The sequence below is a fragment of the Apteryx mantelli genome, chromosome 9, assembly GCF_036417845.1.
Source record: "Apteryx mantelli isolate bAptMan1 chromosome 9, bAptMan1.hap1, whole genome shotgun sequence".
NCBI classification, from domain to species: Eukaryota; Metazoa; Chordata; class Aves; order Apterygiformes; family Apterygidae; genus Apteryx; species Apteryx mantelli.
In genome coordinates this window covers 7,031,039-7,052,536 of record NC_089986.1, presented here as the reverse complement: position 1 = coordinate 7,052,536, position 21,498 = coordinate 7,031,039, and the positions used below count along the sequence as shown (strand labels likewise).

General features: G+C 40.2%; 1 protein-coding gene across 1 annotated transcript in view; it reads right to left on the bottom strand.

The window, feature by feature from the left end:
• Positions 1–21,498, bottom strand: part of FNDC3B (fibronectin type III domain containing 3B) — a 225,358-nt gene that overhangs the window by 80,587 nt on the left and 123,273 nt on the right. Inside the window, exon 6 of the mRNA XM_067301623.1 lies at positions 18,708–19,013. Coding sequence (XP_067157724.1) covers positions 18,708–19,013 — 306 coding nt within the window. The remainder of the gene's footprint in view (positions 1–18,707; positions 19,014–21,498) is intronic.

Genomic DNA, 21,498 nt, shown 5'->3' with positions numbered 1-21,498 from the left:
GGGAGTAGGGTATCCTTAGCAAATAAATTTTTAAAATGCACAGGAATCAAAGTCCTAGCACGGAGATTTTTGCTATTAGCTCCCCAAGTACATAACATGCTGAGAAGATAAAGCTTTGAGTACCAAATACACTGTAGCCTTGAGTTATGACCATTTATGACCACAAAAGTTCACACAGATAAACCAGACCTGGAAGACAACTGAGATGATTTCTTCAAAGATTATGGGGGAGGTAGAGGGTAGAGAGGGAATGGGACACCCACAGAGCTAAGGTGACAGTGTGAATACAAGGAAGAATTAATAACTGAAATCAGATTTGATCCTCATAGCCTAGACAGCTTGACACATAGATAATGACTACAATAACACATATATGGATGGGCTTTGCATCACATTTTCTAAAGAATAAGACCTATCAGATGATGTACATATGCTGACCAACTATGTCAGATGTCCCCTATGTTGAACACCTCCTGTGTGATCACACATGAAACTGGACAGGCACAATTGATCATTCATTCATTGCATTCACTGCACATACACCTACCACTTAAAAGGTACAGACCAGCTGCATCATGTGTTGCTGATTTGCTAATAGCATGAATCATATTACAAAAACAAAGAAAAAAATAGATTTTATATTAAGAAGCATCTTTCACCACAAGCTTTGAAATCACTGTACCACACAGAGAGGACAGTGCGTGCCCTTGAGCCTTATACTGAATTAAAATTAAAATCCCCTAAATAATAGGTAATGTGGTGTGAAAATACAGCAAATGTAAAATATTTGATTAAAAATTAAATACAATGAATGACTTGTATAGCAGAATCAGAGAACAACTCAGTTTGGAAGGAAACATCAGGAGGTCACCTAACCCAATCTCTTGCTCGAACAAAAAAAAAGTGCAAAACTGTCCCATGGAAAAACTTGTTAACAAAACTGAAGCCATCAGTTTTGAGAGAGAAAGTAGCTCACGGAATCGTTACATTCTTATAGTATTTCAAACACTTACTTTCCCATTTCATAAGCCATAAAAAATTCTCAGGCTTCTATGGATGCTTGGTCTCCTTTCAGTAAAAAAAAACGATTATTCACAGTCCTGAGTTAGACTAACCTACAGAGAACTAGACTTGTCACGAATCCTTCTTCCATAGAAATATGGTCTTACCTGCCAACCTCTCCCGTAATATATTAAGCGTCAAGCTCAATGTCCTTCTCCCAAGCCAACATGGAACAGAAGTCCTTTTGAAATAGAAAGTGATAGGGAGAAAAAGGCATCTTCTGTGCTCTATGCTGATAACAGAGTTGGAGAAAAGCTTTTTCTCTTCCAATAATACTTAGCTCATTACTGTTCTTAAACATCACCCACAGAGGACTGTTCTGCTAGATTAGCTCACCGGGACATTCAGGGATTTGGAGCACATGCACCTCACAGATGTCACTGATGCAGTGGTGCACAGGTACAGAAATTACCTACGACTGCTTGGGAAAAGGGGTAGGTGGGGATGATTCACTTACTCAGCACCGCCCTTGACTAATGGACAGCTGATTTACTTTTAATCTCTTCCTCAGCTAATTGAGCACTGAGTATCTGATAGTAACAAATAAAAGCTTTGTGTATCTCTCTCTCCACACTAACAGCGAAACTTGTAGAGACAAGCAGCCAATATGAGCTGCTCTCCGTATCCGACACTAGGAACAGAAGTTCATGTCAAGGAAGAACCCAGCTAACACTTCAGGTCATTGTCCCCTTTTAACTTTTCCCCCTAACATCTGGTCCCTACATCTGCCAGGGCAAAACTTTTTCATCCTAGGAGGAAGCAGGGGGTGGGGATAAATTCCTTGTGAACACTCAGTGGAGTCCTCTGAGGGACAGTACAAAAATCTGAGTTATCCTGCATTTCTGAGATATTAGAGCTGTCCCAAGCTAAAAAATTAGATTCTCATTCACAAGCTGTGGGTTATTTGGATCCAATGTTTTGGGTTAACCTTTCGTAGCAGAGAAGTCAGCTGTAAGACCTAGACCACATCTAAACTTGTGTTACGATCATCATCATCTCCCCCTCCCCTCGAAAGTTTTTGGGTCATAACCAAAACTCCATAGATATTACCAGAAGTAAATGCCCCTGAAAAATAAGAAATACTTTCCCAGCAGCTGTTAGGTACTAACAAAGTTTCAGTGTTAATTCTTGCTGAACTAAAGCCTTTTATTATATGCTTCTGCTAGCCTATGTCTATGTTCCTTCCTGCACGTACAGTACAAATAAATTTTCAGACCTTTCCAACAATACTTTTGAAAACCAAAAACAGCTTTAAAAAAAAACAGAAAAAAATACTTGTCATTTTCAAGGTAAGTTTGAAGTCTCCATGAATAGTTTTCATGTTTGCATGAACAACAGCTGTGTATGTAAATGTTTCGAAATAGCTACAAGCTCTAAACTAATTAAGATTTTCCCATTGCAAATACAGATTTTAGGTTTGTTCTGCATTCTTTCCTTCGCAGAAAGGAAGAGGTCCAGCTCAATACTTAGCTTCTGGCCACAGAGAGTATTTACTGTTTCAACGGCCTTCCCATTCCAAGGGAATGACATCAGCACTGGTGCTTTGCAAACTTTAAGTCTAACTCTCAAGCAGAGCTCCATGCTCACAGATATGCCAGTCATAACATAACATGCTTTCTCAGAATTTATTCCAGATTTATTGGGGCTGGGACCAGCTTTTATGCTAGGAAATATCTTCTATCAGTCACGTACAGCACAACCTACAATTTGCAAAAAACCACACACTTCAGTACACAGTACCTCTCCTCCGTCAAGTGCCTATTGTTGTCAAAGTTTCAGACAGAAAAAGAACACGTAGACTTTTTCATTTCAGCTGATTTTAGAAATACACATTAAAAAAAAATCCTTATACAAGAATGAACCTAAAATTTAGGATGCCATGATGCAACTGAGTCACAGAAAACAAGACTAGAGGGGATGTCACAAGGTCATTGAGTCTATATCCCTACCCCAAAACAAGATCATGTTTGATCTTTTTCAATCCATTCCTTAAAAGTTAAAAAATAGTAATAAAAAAACCCATGGCCATGGCAATCTTGCAGCCTTCCTAGGCTAGGCAATCTATTTCAACACCTAACTATCCTCCCCATTTCTGCTCAAGTTTTCCTGCTGCAACTCAAATGTAATACTTCTTTCCTGTACATCCATTGGGGATAAGTTTATCAACACCTTCTTTTTTGGCAGCCTTTCACATATTCAGAGACATCTTTCTTTTCAATGGTAAGAAGTCCATTTCTTTCACAGACTGTATATACCAGATCGCAGATCACACTTACTGCTGTCCTGCAGCTTTTTTTTTTTTTTTAATTGGTCTACACCCTTCTGCAGATGTGGTACCAGCACCAGCGACAGTGCTCCAGCTGAGGCCTTGGCAACACCCAGGGAGGAGAGACCTACCTGCTCACATAGTTCATTTGGACGTTTCGTTCTCTCATCGGAAACAGGGCAACTTGACTCATGTTTATTTAGCGGTCTACTCTATCTCCCAGCGCTACTTCGCATAGGAAAAAAGTAGTTTGAGAATGACTGGCTAAAATGTAGTACTTTGCCCTCATCTTGATCAAACTGTTCTTTTGTTTGTTTTTCGGGGGGTTTTGTTTGTTTTGGTCAAGGCCGTTTGACCATCATGTCCTCCTTCCCTTCCCCTTATCCACCAAGCACTCTCAACCCTATCAGAGCCTGATATAATTTAATAAGAATCAATTTCTATTCCATTCTTCAAGTCCTTAATGAAAATATCGAATAAAATTAGACCAAAGACAGATTCATGCCTAATCTAATCTGATACAGCCTTCCAGTTTGTCCAGGAGGTAGTTCCATGCAGGACAGGGCAGGGATGAACAGCAAGGAGATGTGCTGCTTAACAGGCGTAACACTGAGCAAGAGCAAAGTCCAGTGTCAACCTGGACACACAGTGCTTTATGCACCTCTGTTCTGCTCTTTTTTTGCAACAGGCAAAACTTGGGAGCCCTTTATAATCAAAAACTTTTGAAAGAAATATTTATCTTCAAAAGAGTCAATGACACCACACTAAAACATAATACCCCAAAGAAAATCACTAATTAAGCCTACAAATGCCTGCATAAGTTTTCAATTCTAAATAATAAATATTTCAAATTTCTGCTAAAGACACGAAAGCTGATAAAAACATTAGAAATAAAACATGACTGCAGCTCCCACATTCAAGCTAGGGAGCTGAAAGTTTTCCTGCTTTCAGAAAAGATCCAACCATTGAAACATGTTCTAATTCTTAAAAATAAATAAATTCTGTGCATGAGCACCTCCCGTAAGTCTTCTATTTCTAAGAACCTTCCCACTGTTGCTATCTTAATCCTCCTGCTAAAATGCCTCACTCGATGTCTATGAGCTTATCTTTCAGCACTCTGCTTTAAAAACTAAACCCTATGTAGGTAGCATCTAAAACCAAGTCACTCCCTAAATAATTGAAGTCATAAACAAATCAAAAATCCAGCATAAAAAAATAGAAATATATATTTTTCAGATGTCAATAATAATAATAAATCCTTAGTTAGAGAGGTATGCTTACAATCCTGACTCACTGGGAATTAAGGCAAAGGATAATTAAAGTGTGTACCTCAGCACCCTTGTAATTTAGGCATGAATTTAAATATGTGTTTCAAAGATTTTCCGGGCCATAGTGCATATCTATTAACTCAATAGTTTTACTCCTACTGCTCTCCCACTATCAGTGGGGAAAATACCTGTAGTACAAATGCATTTCATCTGGTTTGTCCTTCTGTTTCAAGTCAGCATTCTGCATATATCTGCCATCACATGGACAAACATCAGATGTTTTCACATCAAGCAGATGTGGAAGCACCCAGATGTATGTAATGAAGTCACTTCTGCTAAAATTTGTGTTAAAAATAAGTGCAAGTTCATTCAATTCTCCCTCTCTCCCAATTTTGTTTTGACGTTCATTTTTCATTGGAACAGAGCAAGGAGAACAAGATCAGTTGCACCAACAAGGGAAATGAAATACTGGATGCAAGGGACAAACGGAGTGCAAGTGACATGTTGCTTTTGGTTTTTTTGTACTTCTTTGTTGCTACTGCTGGAACACAGCAATAACAACTCCTACTTTATTGGCGAAAGATCTGAGTGAATTCCCGCTGTGAACATGCAGTTGGTCCATTAGAAGGCAGAAAAGGGCTTTCTCAGTAAAAATATAGTACCCCCATCTATATCACATACATTTTATATCTTAAGAAAGTGGTTTGTATCTCTTACAAAGAAGATAACAGATGCAGCACACTACATATGGCTGCAGCTGGCTGTTTTTGAAGGAACACCAAATTAAACAGAAACAGAGAAAGTGCAAGTCACATTTGCTAGAACAGGAAACTGCACTTACACACAGGAGCTCTTTCTGGAGAGCTCTCTTTTGTATTTTTGACTTGCTTTAGCTTATTTTCTGTGTCAAAATAATTTTTATATTTTAGGCAGCTTCCCTTTTGCTAGTATGCAACAGAAGCCTGCATGCTCCTCGGGTTTGAAAGCACCGAGAGATCTTTGCAGATAAACACAGGCCGAAGACACAGGCTGCCACATGCAGTGGCCACCAGTCTCTCTTTTTCTAAAGTAAGCTTTTAAAAATGGCATAGCTATCATACAAAAGTAGCTAACCAAGAATAACTATTTAAAATTCTGTTGATTTTTTATTAGCATAATCTAAATGCTACAGGCTACAGTTTCAAAGAGCTCTTCTAAGCTGCGCTGGCACGGGCAAAAGCGTCCGTTTGCGCAGGCAGGCAAGCAAGCACCCACGTGTGCGAGCCAGGTAACGATACGCTATATGCTAAAGCCTCTCCATACTGGCAAATTCTCGTGTGTGTGACAGCTATTAGTAAGGTTGAACAAAAGAGCTTGTACAAATCTGAGTTTCTCACCTTCTGGCCAAGGAGGGGACACAGAGCATCGCTCCACGGGTGACACGCCGAACTGGCATGAGAGCAAACATCGGCTCAGTGCCAGGACTCACCACAGTCAACTTGGGCTGGGGGCAGATTTTGAAACGAATTTTTTTCCCCCCTAGCGTTACCCCTTCTGTAGAAGCATTAGATACTGTTACACTGTATGGCATTAGAGTTTACCAAGAGTAACATTATGAGATTGAAGTAAATGGAAATAAAAAGTGATACACAATCCTTCCTTTCCAGTTAGGGAGTGATTTTAGCCATTGTCTCCTCCTGCACCTTGTCTGGTTTGACTGCTGAGACCTGCTACAACACAACACAAGGGTTTATTCAGGTTTCTTCCTTTTAAACAAGCATTAATTCTTTATCTTCCTTCTGGTTTCTGTTGACTTTCTTTCTCTTCTGCGTCATTTCTGATTTGGTTGGATTTATGAGAGTTACATGTTTTTGACACATCTTTGTAAAACATTCTTCTATCTCTTCTTTCAGGTGTTTATAAGTCTGTTCGGAATTGCCACTGATGCTGTTCAATTTGAACAAGAAATAATATTTTTGCTTTGACAATGAGACTGAAAGGTCATCTTACAATTTTCCCAGAGCTCCGGACTCCTGCTTTCAGGGTAAAAAACCCCTAATGCTTCATTTCAGCTGCAAGCTTTGTTAGTACATGATAACCTTTTTCTAGACGTACTGAAGTTCTCCAAATACCTTATGATTTCCTATGATAGCTGGAATGTGTGGCATTGCTTTATCCTTAATTCCTTTCATTCGTGTACTGCTTCATGCTTTCCTTCTCTTGGTTCTCCTTATTTCCTGTCACTTTAATCTGTGGCTGCCTGTCTGTCTCTCCTTCATTAGTATTCAGGAGTCATGGTACAATCTGGCAAGACAGCCCCAGGCAGCCCTCCAAGTCTGATGAACTGAGCGGTCATTCAAAAGGAGAAGTAACTTCTGCAAAGAGCACCAAGTTACTATTATTATTGCTGCAGGCTGCCACAAATGACACGGTCGTAAAAGCCCTACAGGTTTCTCCAGTGCAGATGAGGAGGAGGAGGGGAGAGCCAACTGAATGGCTAAGATACCCATCCTTCTTAAAACGTGAAAGGCCTCAATAGCGACTCACAAGGACGTCTCATTGATGCCAGCTGTGAAGTGACGTTATCTGGCATTTACAGATGCGAGATTTCCTCTCTGAAATAAAAGGTTCCCTTCAACCACAGCAACTGACTTCTCAGCTGCTGGGCAAAGCCAGAGCCTAAAAAAAAACCCCAAACCCACACATCCAAACGATAAAGGGAGGTGTCTCTTCTTCTTTTCCTCTCAACCGAGTTTTATGTTGGTGAAAAGCACAAGTTTGACAGCGCCAGAACTTACAGCCCTCTCTGGACAAGCAGGTCGCAGACAGCTCCGTCGCATCGCACCGCTAGCTCGAGCGGCAGCAGACAGCAAGCGCGTGGTTTGGTCTCTGTTGCCACTTCACTCCTTAGCCTTCCCGCCGAGATGGCCAGCTGGCTTGGCAGTCTCAGAGGTGATCCCTGCACCCTCTAAGAACCGAACGGAAACCAGCCGCCCTCTAACGCGCAGACTCTTACAAGCCTCCACTGTTACCGGCCTTGGCGGCATTCAAGCCTGGGTGCAAAGGGCGAAAGGCTTTTGTATCCTATGACTACTGCCCCACGCCAGCCAGGAAACATTTTTTTCTGAAATATCTCCAACACAGAGAGACAATGGCATCTGTATTGAACCTAATGCAAAACTCACTTTTTTCCCCCTCAATCTTCAAAAATACAAGTGCATGACAAACGGCCAAAGAAAGCCTTTGATAATCTGCCCATTGTACAAAATAGCATTTTTCTGATTAAAAAAAAAAAACTAGCAAAATAACCTGAAAATCTGCATATTTGCACAGGAACACAATCAGACAGCACAACCAAAGTGAACTCCATAGGAGCTCCAAACTCGGTCTGGATTAAACTGAGCTCTGCAGCCAAAATTAACATTCTCCTTGGCAATGAACCTTGTATAGCCATTGAGTTTGCTGCAACAATATGAAGGCAGGGGAGCACTTCCCTAATGCAAAGGCATGAAGCTGCCCAGTATAGTCTAAGAAACTTTAAGAAAATAACCACAGGCTAAGTTTTACCCTCAGTCACAACTACTCAGCCTCACTTGAGTCAAAGAAGAAATTAAGGGAGAAATGTCTCTTTAAATTTTACTGGGGGGAATGAAAAGTGCTTTGGAATGCTAGATTTTAGCAATAACCACTATTTCACTCTCTGAAACAGAGCGAGTTATTAGCCCTTCAAGAGAAAGTAAACATGCAGAACTTTCTCTAAAGCAGGACAAAAGCACAAAACTCTGTCATCTTTATCACTCTGCCTAACTTTAACATTTATATTAAGTTGAAATATTTTATGCAGTATTTACAGTGTCTACATGTTTTTTAAAAGAAGTTACATTCCACTGGAAAAGTCTATTTTTAAGAAGAATTCACTCCAAATTATGATTCTTGGAATATCGAGTCTGTTCATGGAACCAGCACTGGGGTTCTTCACTGTCAGCCTAGATGAACGGCTACAGAGTTGCAATATTTTTGAAGGAACCCCATCTTTGCTCTTCTGTTAAACCAAAGTAATTTATCTACCCCTTTTGCCAGATGAAAACTATGAGATAACCAGACTGCAGTGAGTAGGTGGACATCACAGTAATTCGAGAAAAGAACAGTTTTTTCGTTACAGTTAGCCCAGCCACCACACCTCGGAGATGGGGAAGACGAAGAGCTGCCTCTTTAACCCAAGCCAGACACCTCTAAATTGAGAGCAGAACAAACCATCTTCCTTGTGGCAGAAGACAATCAATTTACTCAAATAACCGCAGACCAAATTATTTTGCAATCAAATCTGAATGATGAACTACGACTACCTGCATTAGAATTTTATTAAACAGACTGTATCTTGAGGAACCCGCGTGATGAGAATTATCATCCCAGGAGGAGCAAGAGAACCGAGTTTGCAAGGAAGCAAATGGGTTTTGTGCCAACGCTGGTTTATGGCTGGGCTCAGCTCCGAGTTTGTAGGCAGTCCAGCTGCTCCCCAGCTGTGCCCTCTAATCCCCTCCAACAGCTCCAGCACACACCGCAGCATGAGAGCCCGGCGCTCTTCAAAACCTTATGGCACATTCGCTACTAGGACTGTTTTTTAAACACTTAAACTTCCTACAATACAAAATTTAAAAAAGTTGACATGTTATCAGTGCCTCCCATTGCTGTGCTACAAAGAATACGCTCAAGATAATGGCTAAAGAAACCAATCTACGTGTCTATACCAACTAACCATAACCAAGTCAGAAGAACGGCCCCTGCAATTTCCACTACCGGATAGAAAGAGGACAACACGCGACCTCAAACATTTACACAATCAGCTTCAGCACCAAGAATCTTTCCAAATAATTAAAATAGCTTACAGAAATATCCACCTGGTTACAACTCACTGGGAAGGCTTCAACAAAGCTACAGGAATTTCAACTTGATCTGGATTTCATTGCTGAGATGAAATTCAGACAAAAGTCACATGGATCACAGTAAATGAAAGCAGCTGCTTTTAGCACAGCTCCTTACAGAAAAAAATAAACAAAAAAGGCAAACCCAAGCTTCAGGACAAAATCTTATATAATAAACCTAGGAGAAGATGGAAATGACCACTTCATTTAAAAGAAATTTTACCCATTTTGTTCACTGCAATACTCAAAAACATCTCCCTGCCTAAAACAGTAGGCTGCATTTTTAAAATAAAGCTTCCCTCCCTCCCCAAATAAAAGATACTGAAGATCACAAAAACTTTTGAAATCAAATTCCATCCTCCCTCTGAAAACAAAACTAAATAACGGGTTTTGTAGCACAGCCTAAAAGAGCTAGGTAAACAAATCCCATTAACTTCAGTGGCACATGAAATTTCAGTTCATTGCCTTTGTAAATTCAGACGAATACACAAACAGACATTGTTCAGAACATCTGGCTACACAAATCCCTATTTGTTGCTCATTAAATTGTTCGACTTGAAGGTGTTTTATTTTTTATACTCTGGAGGGAGGAAATGTTCTACCTCTTTACTATAAATACACTCTCCCTTCTGGCTCAGTGTCCCAGATACTTCCAGACAAGGAAAGCATCTCTGCCTCTCTTTGTATGTAATCGTCGGTGGTCCACATTATCTCCTATTAAATGGTCAGAACACACTGTTTATCTTGTTCTGAAGCTCTGAGACCTTTGTGTAACTTTTCTTCCCGACACAGGGATTTATTTAAGCAGGATGAAAGTGTACTTGATTTTCTTTCCTGTTGGTTGAGCATCTATAAATTACGTAAACTCCTAGGAAAAATACTCAGACTCAGATTTCAGTCTTTTGGATTTGTCTGTCAGTTCCAGCAGAAGCTGGAAATTCTTGAGATAATATGAAGATCCTCTGGGGGAAGAGGCTGTGCCTTACGTCATTCAGAACCAACTTCTTGATAAATCATGGAACTGATAGCTTATCCAGCTCTCTTCACCCAGAGAGACTGTGGCAGCAATATGAGACAAGTGAGGGATGAAAGCAGATGAGAAGAATGAGAGAATCTACGTGGGGTTGATCAGGACTGTGAAGAACAGCCTTGGGGAAAAACTCCAGACACAATTGAAAGGATTTTTAAATCAGTGATAGTGTCAAATGAGAACCCTGGATCCTGATTTCCCTACTCTTTACTAAATGTTCCCTCCACTTTCCTAGATGGACTCTGACCTGTCTCTTTAACAGGCTAGCAAGCTTAGGGAGCTTCACTTGAGGTTTATTTTGTCTGACCTTCTGTGACGAGACTGAAAAATGTAACGAGAGTCACGGCCGCTCGTTCTGCCCTATTTATGCCCCAAACTTGCGGGACCCCGGGAGACCACCTCTCAAGCAGCGTTTAATCATGCCAAATCAAGGCTTTCTGCCTATCCACAGCTAGAAGTTTTCTTTATATTTTTCAATTGCGGGAAGTTTGGATGAATCCAAATTTGACATATTTATAATCACATTTTTAAAAAGCTGAGACTCAAGACGGTATTGTGAAATTAAATTAGGAGGCTAGGCTATGCTCCTATTCAGGTGATGAAGCAAACCTCTATCAACAACTTCCAGTGCCTAAGTTAAGAAGCTGGTTCTTTAGTATTCCAAGATAAGGGCATAAAAATAGAGTGTGAATATCTATCTCCAGCCCCCCAGTTCGCAAGCTTCTGTGCTAATGAAGCACAAAACAGCTTTCTGCTAGGAAAAAGAAAACGTGGTGTTAAAGAAGGTAGGATTGTAACATTATTCAGACTTCTAATAAACTTTGTTTTTGTTCCTGCAGCAAGTATGAATACTGTATAAAAATACCTCCACGCTCCCAATGTTTCACATGAAGACAAACTTGCATAGGCCTGTAAATCCCTTTAAAATTATTTTGTGTGCGGTGGACCTCTGGGGAAAAAGTTGGTCGTGGTAAGATGCACTACAAGGGACTACTCATAGGCAGCTCAAATCAAAACACCGCTGTTCTTGAAGCTGGACAAAGCAAGGGCTGAGGGAGGGAGTATGTTAGCACTGAGCATGGACCAGTTTTTCAGTATCACTGGTTTACTTGTGATATTTATCCTTTTAGTTTTCTCCAGCAGAGCCTCACAATGCAAGTCAGCTTCCAGGAAGCAGAGGAAACAGAGATCCATTTCTCTCCCTCAGTACAGTACCTTTCTCAGTGATCCTGGATAAATTCTGTTTGCTGAAGAAAAACCATAAATTAAACCTGATCTGGATACACTCTTGCATGCATACAGATTGACATGAACTTGGGAATGCACTTTGCTTGAACTCTGCATAATGTCAATATGTTTCTAACATATTTGTCAGTCTATATGAGCCCACTTAAGTGGGCTCACTTAATTTACTTGATTATTATGTAAAATCTGTGTGGTCCAGCTAATGGAGTTGACTCTGATACACAAAGATATATTCTCAGTCTGTTAAGATTAGAAGTATCTGAAAAACATAACCATTTTGTCTCCTGCATAGATAAACAATGGCATAACCTATTATTTTTGAGAAAATATGAGAGATAAAGAATGTTTAACAAGTAGACAAATATTCAAATAAAAACACACACAAATAAAAAACACAAGCTCTGTAATGATGTAAGAGTTAAGGTAGACATACAAGAATATTGTACTGGAAATACCCTGGTATCACAACTTAACTGGTTTCTGAAGTTCAAACTAGTGCCTAATTAATGCATCATATTTTCTTTCATTTATTGAAACTTAAAAAAAGCATACAACACATGGAATATATATTTCTAGTTAGATATAAGACTAAATAATTCAGTCAGGTAATATTATTTGCTGAAACTGTAAAAAAAAAAAGCAGTAAGAATAGTAATACAACTTCATATTTCCTATGTAATGCTAATCTATACTCACAAGATTCAACAAGGCTCTCTGTTTTGAGTAAATACATTTCATATTTCATTACTCAGGGTAATACTAGAAGTCACATTTATTGACAAATGTATTTTAGTCTGCAGAGTGTTTTTTTCCCCCCATACTTCTAATAAAAATCACTGTGTCAGTTTTGACAGTTTGTCTTCTTTGTTTTTATAGAAGCAAATATATTAAGGGAAACAAGGGAAGCTGCACTTATGCCAGGGGTATTTTATATGCTAGCAGAAGAACCATTTATGACAAGTTTTGTTCACAGACCATTTTTTGCATTGGTATAATAAAGGTCCTTATTAGTATGTACTAATATGTACTAGTATGTACAGTTCCTGGCTAGGAGAACATAAACATTATATATCCTGTAGTGTTTCTCAGCCCCTCTTCTTAAATGGACCACAATTAAGCTTTTAAATCTATAGAATACACAGAATACAAATAACACAGACATATATGTATACAACACACAGAGACTTTAAAAAGAGGTCAGTTCTTCTCACTTTCCTTAAATGCAAGCCCTGTAAAGCCTACATGACACGGATCTTACAAACATATTAAGGAGGTAACTGTGTACAAATCCATAATAAACATTAGGATCAGATTCGTCTCTGCCTGGACTTGCTAAAAACACTAAAGAACCTTGCACAGTCCAATATACTTGCAAAACAGATTCAGGATTGGAGCCGAACGGCTTTGCAGGCTCCAGAATGAGTAAGCAGAGAAACTTTGCCTGGTTCCCTTGGGCACTGAATCACCCTCACCCTCTCCCTCAATTCACCTTTAATTCACGGGCTCTGGGTGCAAGAAACCTGAACAAATTTACTTTTAAAAAAACTTATTCTAAGCCTATTTAGATGCTATAAAACACACAGAAAAGAGGATAGGCCTGTATCAGGAAACAGACAGTTCTAATTATTTCATACTGTGTCCTCCACTTTGCATTACATACCACTGGCTCGCTGAGCATGTCTCCCATAGCTCGAGGAGACTTGCTGGGATGAGCTCTGGCTAGCACCAGCCCAGGCTAACACCACTTGCCCACTTTAACTCTGTGTCAGCAGCTTGCTGAATGACCTGCAGCGGAAGGTTTTCTCTATGGAAATGGCAGCCTCTCAGTTCAGACATATGGGCAAAAAGAAAAACTACATCCAACAGAGATTAGGAAGCAAGAAAAGAGATAAGATCAGCAGCAAGAAAGACTCATCTCAGAACTTCTGTCTTGCTGACTTCAGGAATTTTTAAAATGTTTTCCAAGTAAAACAGCCATAGCTAGAACGTTCTTTTGCCAAGTCCATGCTCCAGGCACTCCCCACACGTTCACCTCAAAGGGACGAGCACGTATAGCCAGGCAGATCTCCAGGGCAGTGGGCATTAGCCATGCCCGCAGGAACGGGAAGCACCTGAGGGAAGGGTCTGGGCCCTTGGGAACACTTGAAGGCCGCTTCGTGCACAAAACCAAGTTTAAAAAACCTCAGCCTTAAGAAAGCAATACCGGAGTTTTTAAGTGGGTTGTGCATACATGATAACAATACCACAAAAGTTTATGATCTATCCATAGTCAAAAACTACTCTTTGAACTATTAAATCGCATTCTAATCGTTTTTCCTCCCCTCTCTAACCCATGTCTAAGGCACGCCAGTGCCACCTGCTCCAAGCCAGCCGCTCGGAGCAGCGAAGCGTACGTCAAGCCAGGAGCACTCGTTCCGGGCAGCTGAACGGCAAGCAAGCCTGCTTCGGACAGAGGCAAACGGCAGCATTAGCCGGTCCAGAAAAAGGATTAGACACGCTCACGGACAACAGGCCTGCAAACAGATACCAAAAGGACTAGGCAGGACGGGATCCTCCAGCCTGCCTAACGTGAGCGCTGTGGGTGCTGGCGGAGCAGAAGGGATCGGTGCGCAGAACGAGGCCGGGCTCGGGGCGGGACGGCCCAAAAGGGGCAGTCTGCTCTCCAGGCGTGTGGCAAAGCGTTGACAACACAACACCTGCACAGCGCTTCTGCAAGCCAGGGGCGGGCGAAGCACCTCGGCCTGGGAAACTGCCTCCCAGCCCCCTGCCTGGACGCCTCTCCATTCCGGGATCCAGTTTCCAGGACCCACCCAGTCCGTGGGCAAGGAGATACGTAACAATTCCACTTCCCAATTTTTACTTTTCCTCTTTTTAAGTGTTCTGGTTTGGGCTATATTAGGTTCTTAAAGCTTCAGTGGGGGGGGGGGGGGAGGGGGAAGATTTTATCTGAGGGGCGAAAAAAAAAGTTTTATTAACAAACAGGCAAAAGCATTTTAAGCATTCTCAAAACTGCTCATGTTCCCACACTATTCGCAGTCACACACAGAACTTCAAACCACTGCATCATTCCATGACCAACAAGTGAACCACTGAGCGCATGAGAAGGAAGTGACTCAGACCCAAATTCATAAAAGACAGCATGAATGGGACAGGATTTCCCCTCACAGCTCTTTAAATGGCGAGGCTTCTTTATACATAATAAAGGAAAAAAGAAACCCACTGACCCCTCCTCTCCATTCAATTTTTAGAACAGCTCCACAGAAAAGCTACAGTATGGCTCTTAAAACCGGAGCCCCTGCTGCATACATCTATCCCCACGGCACACGTCTAGGTCTGCCTGTACAAGACCGCATCCTACCTACCACCACAACTGCTCAGAGCAGCTGTTACCTTTTTGGACATTTTAAAGCCATCAGTATTTCTTCCTTTTTCACCTTAAAATGGCATTTTTACAGCATCTAGCATAAAGCAGAAATCTTTATTTACAAGCGCACCTCCCACCACGAAGGCTCAATGCTGTTAATGCAAAAGGCTGGAGGCAATGGACTTCTATCCCCAAACTGAAACTGTCATTTCCATGTGAAAAACACATCATGATGCTATGCTACAGGGCCAGCCTGGGATAAGGGTTTATAACAGAAGCACTAACATGTTTTTAATGTACCATCATACCCTGTTTAGAGCACATATTCTGTATAGAGCACAGAGTAGATGAAGGGAGAGTGTGGTAGATCTGCTGTTGATAAGACGAGTAAACCAGAAGTACTCAACAACATTTATGTACTTTATTTTAGTACTATTGGTGATGCTACCAACCCCTTTCTTCTACCAGTACTGAAATCAGCAGCTTGGAAAAGCCCTGATTTGTTCAACATTAGAAGGAGGCAAACCACGGTACGTTCTGCTTAACTGCAGTCACCGGAATCGAGGACCTGCGCGTTTCTGCACCGGTTATGTATAGGGACCCTAAAGCACCGTTCCCGGCAGCCAGCGCGGCACCGCGACCGTGTCGGTGACGGCAGCCTGCCTGCCGGAGTCACGGGAGCCGGCTCACCGCACGGCTCCCGTGCCCCGGACCAGCGTGCCAGCTACCATGTCACAGACACACAACCACCAGCTTCGAAAGGACACACTATAAAATACACCGTGACGCAGAGTAGTAAATTCACATAAACGAACCCATTTCATCCAGTTCTCCCGTACCCGAGTTGTTTTACCCTAAGTTTGTACATGCCTATTTGCCTCTTAAAATATCTTTTGTGCAAGCCTGGTTTTCTAAACCAAGACTCTTATTCTTTACATATTATATACACTTTATAGGTTTTCCAGGATATTCTGCAGTTTTGGAAGCAGCAATACAATGTCATCAAAGTTTTAACCGTTAGCAGACTTAAACCTATACACCTATACAGAAAGTTGAAGGTTTAAATAGCTTTGCTACTTGTTACTTCTCACAGTCTTAACTACTCTAAACAGACAACTATCTTAAGGATACGAACCAAAATTATCAGAGGGTACCAGCCTGCTTTTCACTCTCATCCCAGTTACCTCTGTGGCCCTCTTAATCAGGTAGCAATAAATCCTCAAACACCTCAAGTAGAAACAGATAATGTAAATATAAAATAGCAGCTGTGATTGTAAGCTTATAAATAGCAAGTGGGAACCTATTTTAGGGCTCTGTTCACCAGAAGTCATTACAAAGCCTCTGCAACAACCTTTCTGCAGAAATTTGTGCTTCGGTATACAAGTATGCATGTATGAATATTCCTAATAAACAGACTTTGATGTGAAAAAGCTTGCATTTCAGTGCACAGTATTGTTTTTCATATTCCTATTCCTCCTTTCTACACTATAAGCATACTTCAGACATGGACTTAATCCCAGAGTAGTCTGAGAACGTGGACAATCATTACTGAAAGTAGATATAGCACCTAATTTTAAAATGCCAGTGAGTTTGATTTAGCAGGAGGGTGCGACGATTGATACTTATTTACATGGCCTCCTGCTATGGATTTTTCCACAGTTTGGGGGAGGACTCCATCATTTGGCCTGTTCCCACTTTTCAGGCTCGCTCTGGCTGACGGACCAGACGTTCCACGGCCCTGACTTCACTCATTTTCTTGGCGTTTTGAGAGTGTTCAGGCTCTTCAGCTGGAATAGGGCATGCTACTCCAAGACAAAAACTGAGTCAAACACAAGGGTTGCAGAAAGGCCTTAATGTAGATACTCTTAGAAGTAGTTTATTTTAAAACTGAGTATCCAGGCAGATTTAACACCCACTGAAGCTATGTTGCAGTTTAAATGCCACGACTGTACTTTTTTCCAGGTCTTTCATGCAGATGCTTCATCCTCATTAACTCCACCACAGACTAAAGACACAAAAGAACGCCCATCCGTGAGCACCAGTATTAGAGGTGCTATGGACTGATTTGACAAGAAATAATTAGGAAGTCTACCCTCTGCATCAGAGGAAAGGCAGCTTGTAGTTAGTCAAGACTTTGCCTACAGCTGTTTGGGCAGATCTTACATACAATATCTGAAAATAGAACAAGGAGGGGGGATGACCCCCCAAGATATAAACATGAATTAAAAAAGAACCACTAGGGTTTACCATAATGAAGAGATTCCCAAGTACTGCCTATATACAGCCTAGGACCATGAATGTCCTAAGTAACATTCAGGCTCAGGTGACACTTTCCAGTCTCCATGTTAGATAGGACTATTTGGCCTTTGCTCTGTTTCTGAAATTCTTGGTAAGTGCTCTTCTAAGACAAAACACTAAACTTTGTTCCTCATGTGAAGACTTTCAATTTAACTTTCTTGGATTAAAATAGTCCTAAATACAGCTCTCCACTAATCCTAAGGAATCTGAAACATGGTTGGATATCCTCATTCCTTGGTACATTACGGGCAATTTTTCTTCTTTCAGCTATCGAGGAAGTTACTTTTCCTGAGTATTTCTTGCAGTTATTTCTCATGAGTAAAAGTATACAGACAAATAAGCATACACAATATTTAGATAATGGAAAAACTATGTTGTCTGCATAAATCCACATAACAGATTTCAGAGTGCACTAAACTATATTGTAAATATTTTAGACTGAGCTTGTTATTAGGTTGCTTACTGCATAAAAGTTTCTTCAGCCAATTGAAGTTGTAACAATCAGAAAGGAGACAGCAAGAAAACAGAAGAGATGAAAAGTATAATTGATTAAAACAAGTTATTGAGCTAAATTTAGGTAGAATAGGCTATATGTGGAATGGCTGGTGGTAAACAAGAGATTTGATTATATGAATGACCTAATGTTTTACCAAAGGCTTTCAAATATTTTATGATAAACCTCCAGAAATGTTGAAGAAAATTATTTCTGTAGTAGCCACGCTTAGTTAACCACAAATCCCAATTGCTAAGATTAAGCATATTTTTCTTGAATTTCTTCTGACTCAACCAATTTGATTTGCATTGAACTTTTCCATAAGCAAACCTGTTTTTTTTAGCAATATCTCTAAATGCTCTAGTAAGTTTAATAGAGTCACACAGGAGATGCAAAGTAGCACCACCTACTACTCAGGTTTTGCTTATAGCTCAAATTTACAAAAGGATTTTTGTGAGGCATCAAGATGCCTGTGCGAAAAGAAAAATAAAACCAAGAACTTGCCCGTAAAATGCAATTATTTTTCAAATAGTTAAGAAGAAAACGATGCTGCAGCTACCAGGGAATAATCATGAAAGATAGGGAGGTAACGGGTTCCTCTTACAAAACAAATACAGTATAGCAAGCTCAACATTTATATTTAAGTTCACACTGTATTAACACTGTCTTTATGTGTGGGTGGTAGTGTTTTTTGGCATAGTTACTAGATCCATATACAGGCGGTTGTAAGCCGGAAAGGTGCAATAAAAAGGAATTAAAAATAAATAAAACTGTCTTTACCATGTGGGTCTTGTTCATTTGACTTTGGGCTGCTTCTTGCTCTGCGTTCTGGTTTCTTCACTCCTGGTGCCCCCCCGCCACCACCTCCTCCTCCTCCTCCTCCACTGCTTGCTCCGTTGTGACTCTTTGCATAACCATTATATACAGTCGTGCAGCTGCCTATATGGCTTTTGTAGATGGATGAAGGAGGGCTATTCAGACGGTTTTGGCGGTCAATCTGCCTGTCTTTGAGTTTTTTGTGCTGTGGCTTGCCGTACTGATCTTCCCTGGTAATATAGCTGGACATTCCATATAGTGGTATGATTTCTGAAATGAAAGAATTCACCCACGTTAACATAGAACAACAACAAAATCATTGCAATTTCTCAAAAAAAACAAATTCCTGACCATCTTGAAATGAAATTATGCCAGATTTTTCTAGAGATGCATTTCTACGACAAACCTATGTCTTTTCCTTTTCTTAAGGAAGCTCTTCTGCAGGGCTGGGAATTTTTTTGTTGTAAGTGTGCTGTTTACGGTTTCAGATCTCAGAACTCTTTGGGCGAGTGTCTATGAACAAGTTAAATACAGCAATGAAGCCTATAGTTTTTTTTCCCCTCATTCTTAGTGTGTGTGTTTCACAGACCCAGATTTCAAGGAAAAATGCCAGGAAAAAGTTTTCCTAAGTTCATAGCAATCTAGCAGCTTCTTCCCCAGAACCTGATGGGCAGAGTAAGTTATAACGCACTGCTTTCAAGCTGCCATTACTGGCTACGTCCAACCTAATCTTCCAGTATAAATAGACTTTGCAATCATCTCAATGGTGCCTGCCTAAGGAGAGAAGCAATAGTCCAGCATGAAGTGGAGGCTTTGGGTTTTATAACAGGAGCTAAAAAGAAACACTGTCTAAGAAAGCTGGAAAAATATCATAAGAACACTATTTCCTAGGGTTGTATGCACCTCAGATAAACTTCATCAAATATAACACCTCCCTCCTCCAAGAACAACTGTCTCAAAATTAAGGCAGGTCAGCTTGAAGGAATCTGAGAAGTTTCTGCTTTTCTCTACAGTTCAATCCTCTTTTTTTACACTTGCTTTGAGTTTGAAGTTTGAACAAATTCATACTCAAAACAACACAATAAAAAACCCTAACAGTTTTGCCTTTGTTAGCAAAATACCAACCGATATCCAATATATTCTTTACACTTTTTCTACATTCATTCAGAAGTCATCTTACAAACCTCCAAAGCAAACAAGCATCCTAGCTGTTGGAAACTTTGTTTTTAAGTGAGACTGCCATATCATATCATAATTTTCCAAATTGTTTCAACTAGCCAGATTCTTTCCTTTTCTCTTTCAATGGTGCCTTGTCTTCTGTCCTTCCTTATCTAGGTATATGATCATATTCAGATTCTCACATCAACTAACAGCCTAAAAACAGCATGCCACAAACACATGCAATTTTTGTTAACTTTGGACGTGAAAGGACATGTCTGAGATGGAAGGATTTGCAAACAGTGCTTGTTAGGAAAGAAAAACACTCAGACTAATTGTTCTATTTACAGTATTAGCCATTGTGCAGCAAATGAGGAATGGTGAAATAACATTCATCAGTACAATATTCATCATTTAATTCTTCTCATATTAGAAGTATAGGTCATTCCAATAAGGCAACCAAAGAAAATTTTTTTTCTCAAGTTGAATCACTGTCTTGCTATCTCCAGGCTATAGAAATATTCAACATCTACTTAACTAGCAGCTGAAAGCCTCCATGTTCACTTAACACATTACAACATTTGCACACAATACTTTGATAAGCAACCTGATAAACTGTACCGATCCCTTGTCAAGAGAAAAATTTCTAACCTATTTATCTGATTGGCTATACTGTCCTGCTGGTTTTCTTATACTTACATATAGGACAGCATAATATTTTAAACAAACATTTCAAAATATATTTTTACATAAACTAGAACTGCTGGCGGTTTCCCAGTAATTCGTAAAGTTTCAGTGAGATTACCGTCTCCTGCTAAAGAACTTTCATCTTGCCAGTATTTTCCTGATGAAAAATTGAAACCTGTCTTCATGTTCAAGTGGACTCAATATTAATCAGCAATTCTGCTTGACCAGGGCTAGTCCTTTTCTTTTCTTTTCTTTTTTTTGGGGGGGGGATGTGGTACATGTTAGAAAAAAATACCGCTAAAACAGAATGCATAGATTCTTCTCCCCTTCCCTTCCACTCCTGCCCCTGCTCCCAATATAATCCAGTTAAATGTCAGCGGCAATGGTCCATTCTTCATTAGAAAATGAAGTCTGCTGGTCAACAGAAAACTGAAAGAGTAGCATAAACAGATACCTTTCTTTTTGTGCCTTTTCTCTCCCCACTCTAAAAAAACCTCATTCCTGGTGCTATAGCTTAAATTCTTTAGAAAGGATATTAATTCCAGGAAGTTTCAAAGCTTGGCAGTAAAAAACATGAATCCTGAACTGATTTCCGTGTTAAACACCTCAAGCAGTTTTGCTGATTATTCCTTTGGTTAATGCCCTCTTTCAGAATACACCAAGACTTATCTCAAGGGTGAAGCGGACACAGCAATGCATAGTTCAGACAGAAATATGCCGCTTTCACTCCTTTTACAGCAATTATTCACTTATGGTCTGATTAGGGTTGCCATGCTACCCTTTGGTATCAATGCTTTTCAGTGACTTACTGCACAATCTTAACCAAAATAACAAACTGAAAATGCCTATTACTTCTTAAAAAAACACTATAGCTATAAACTGCTAGGGGGCAAAAAGTACATTATTGCCA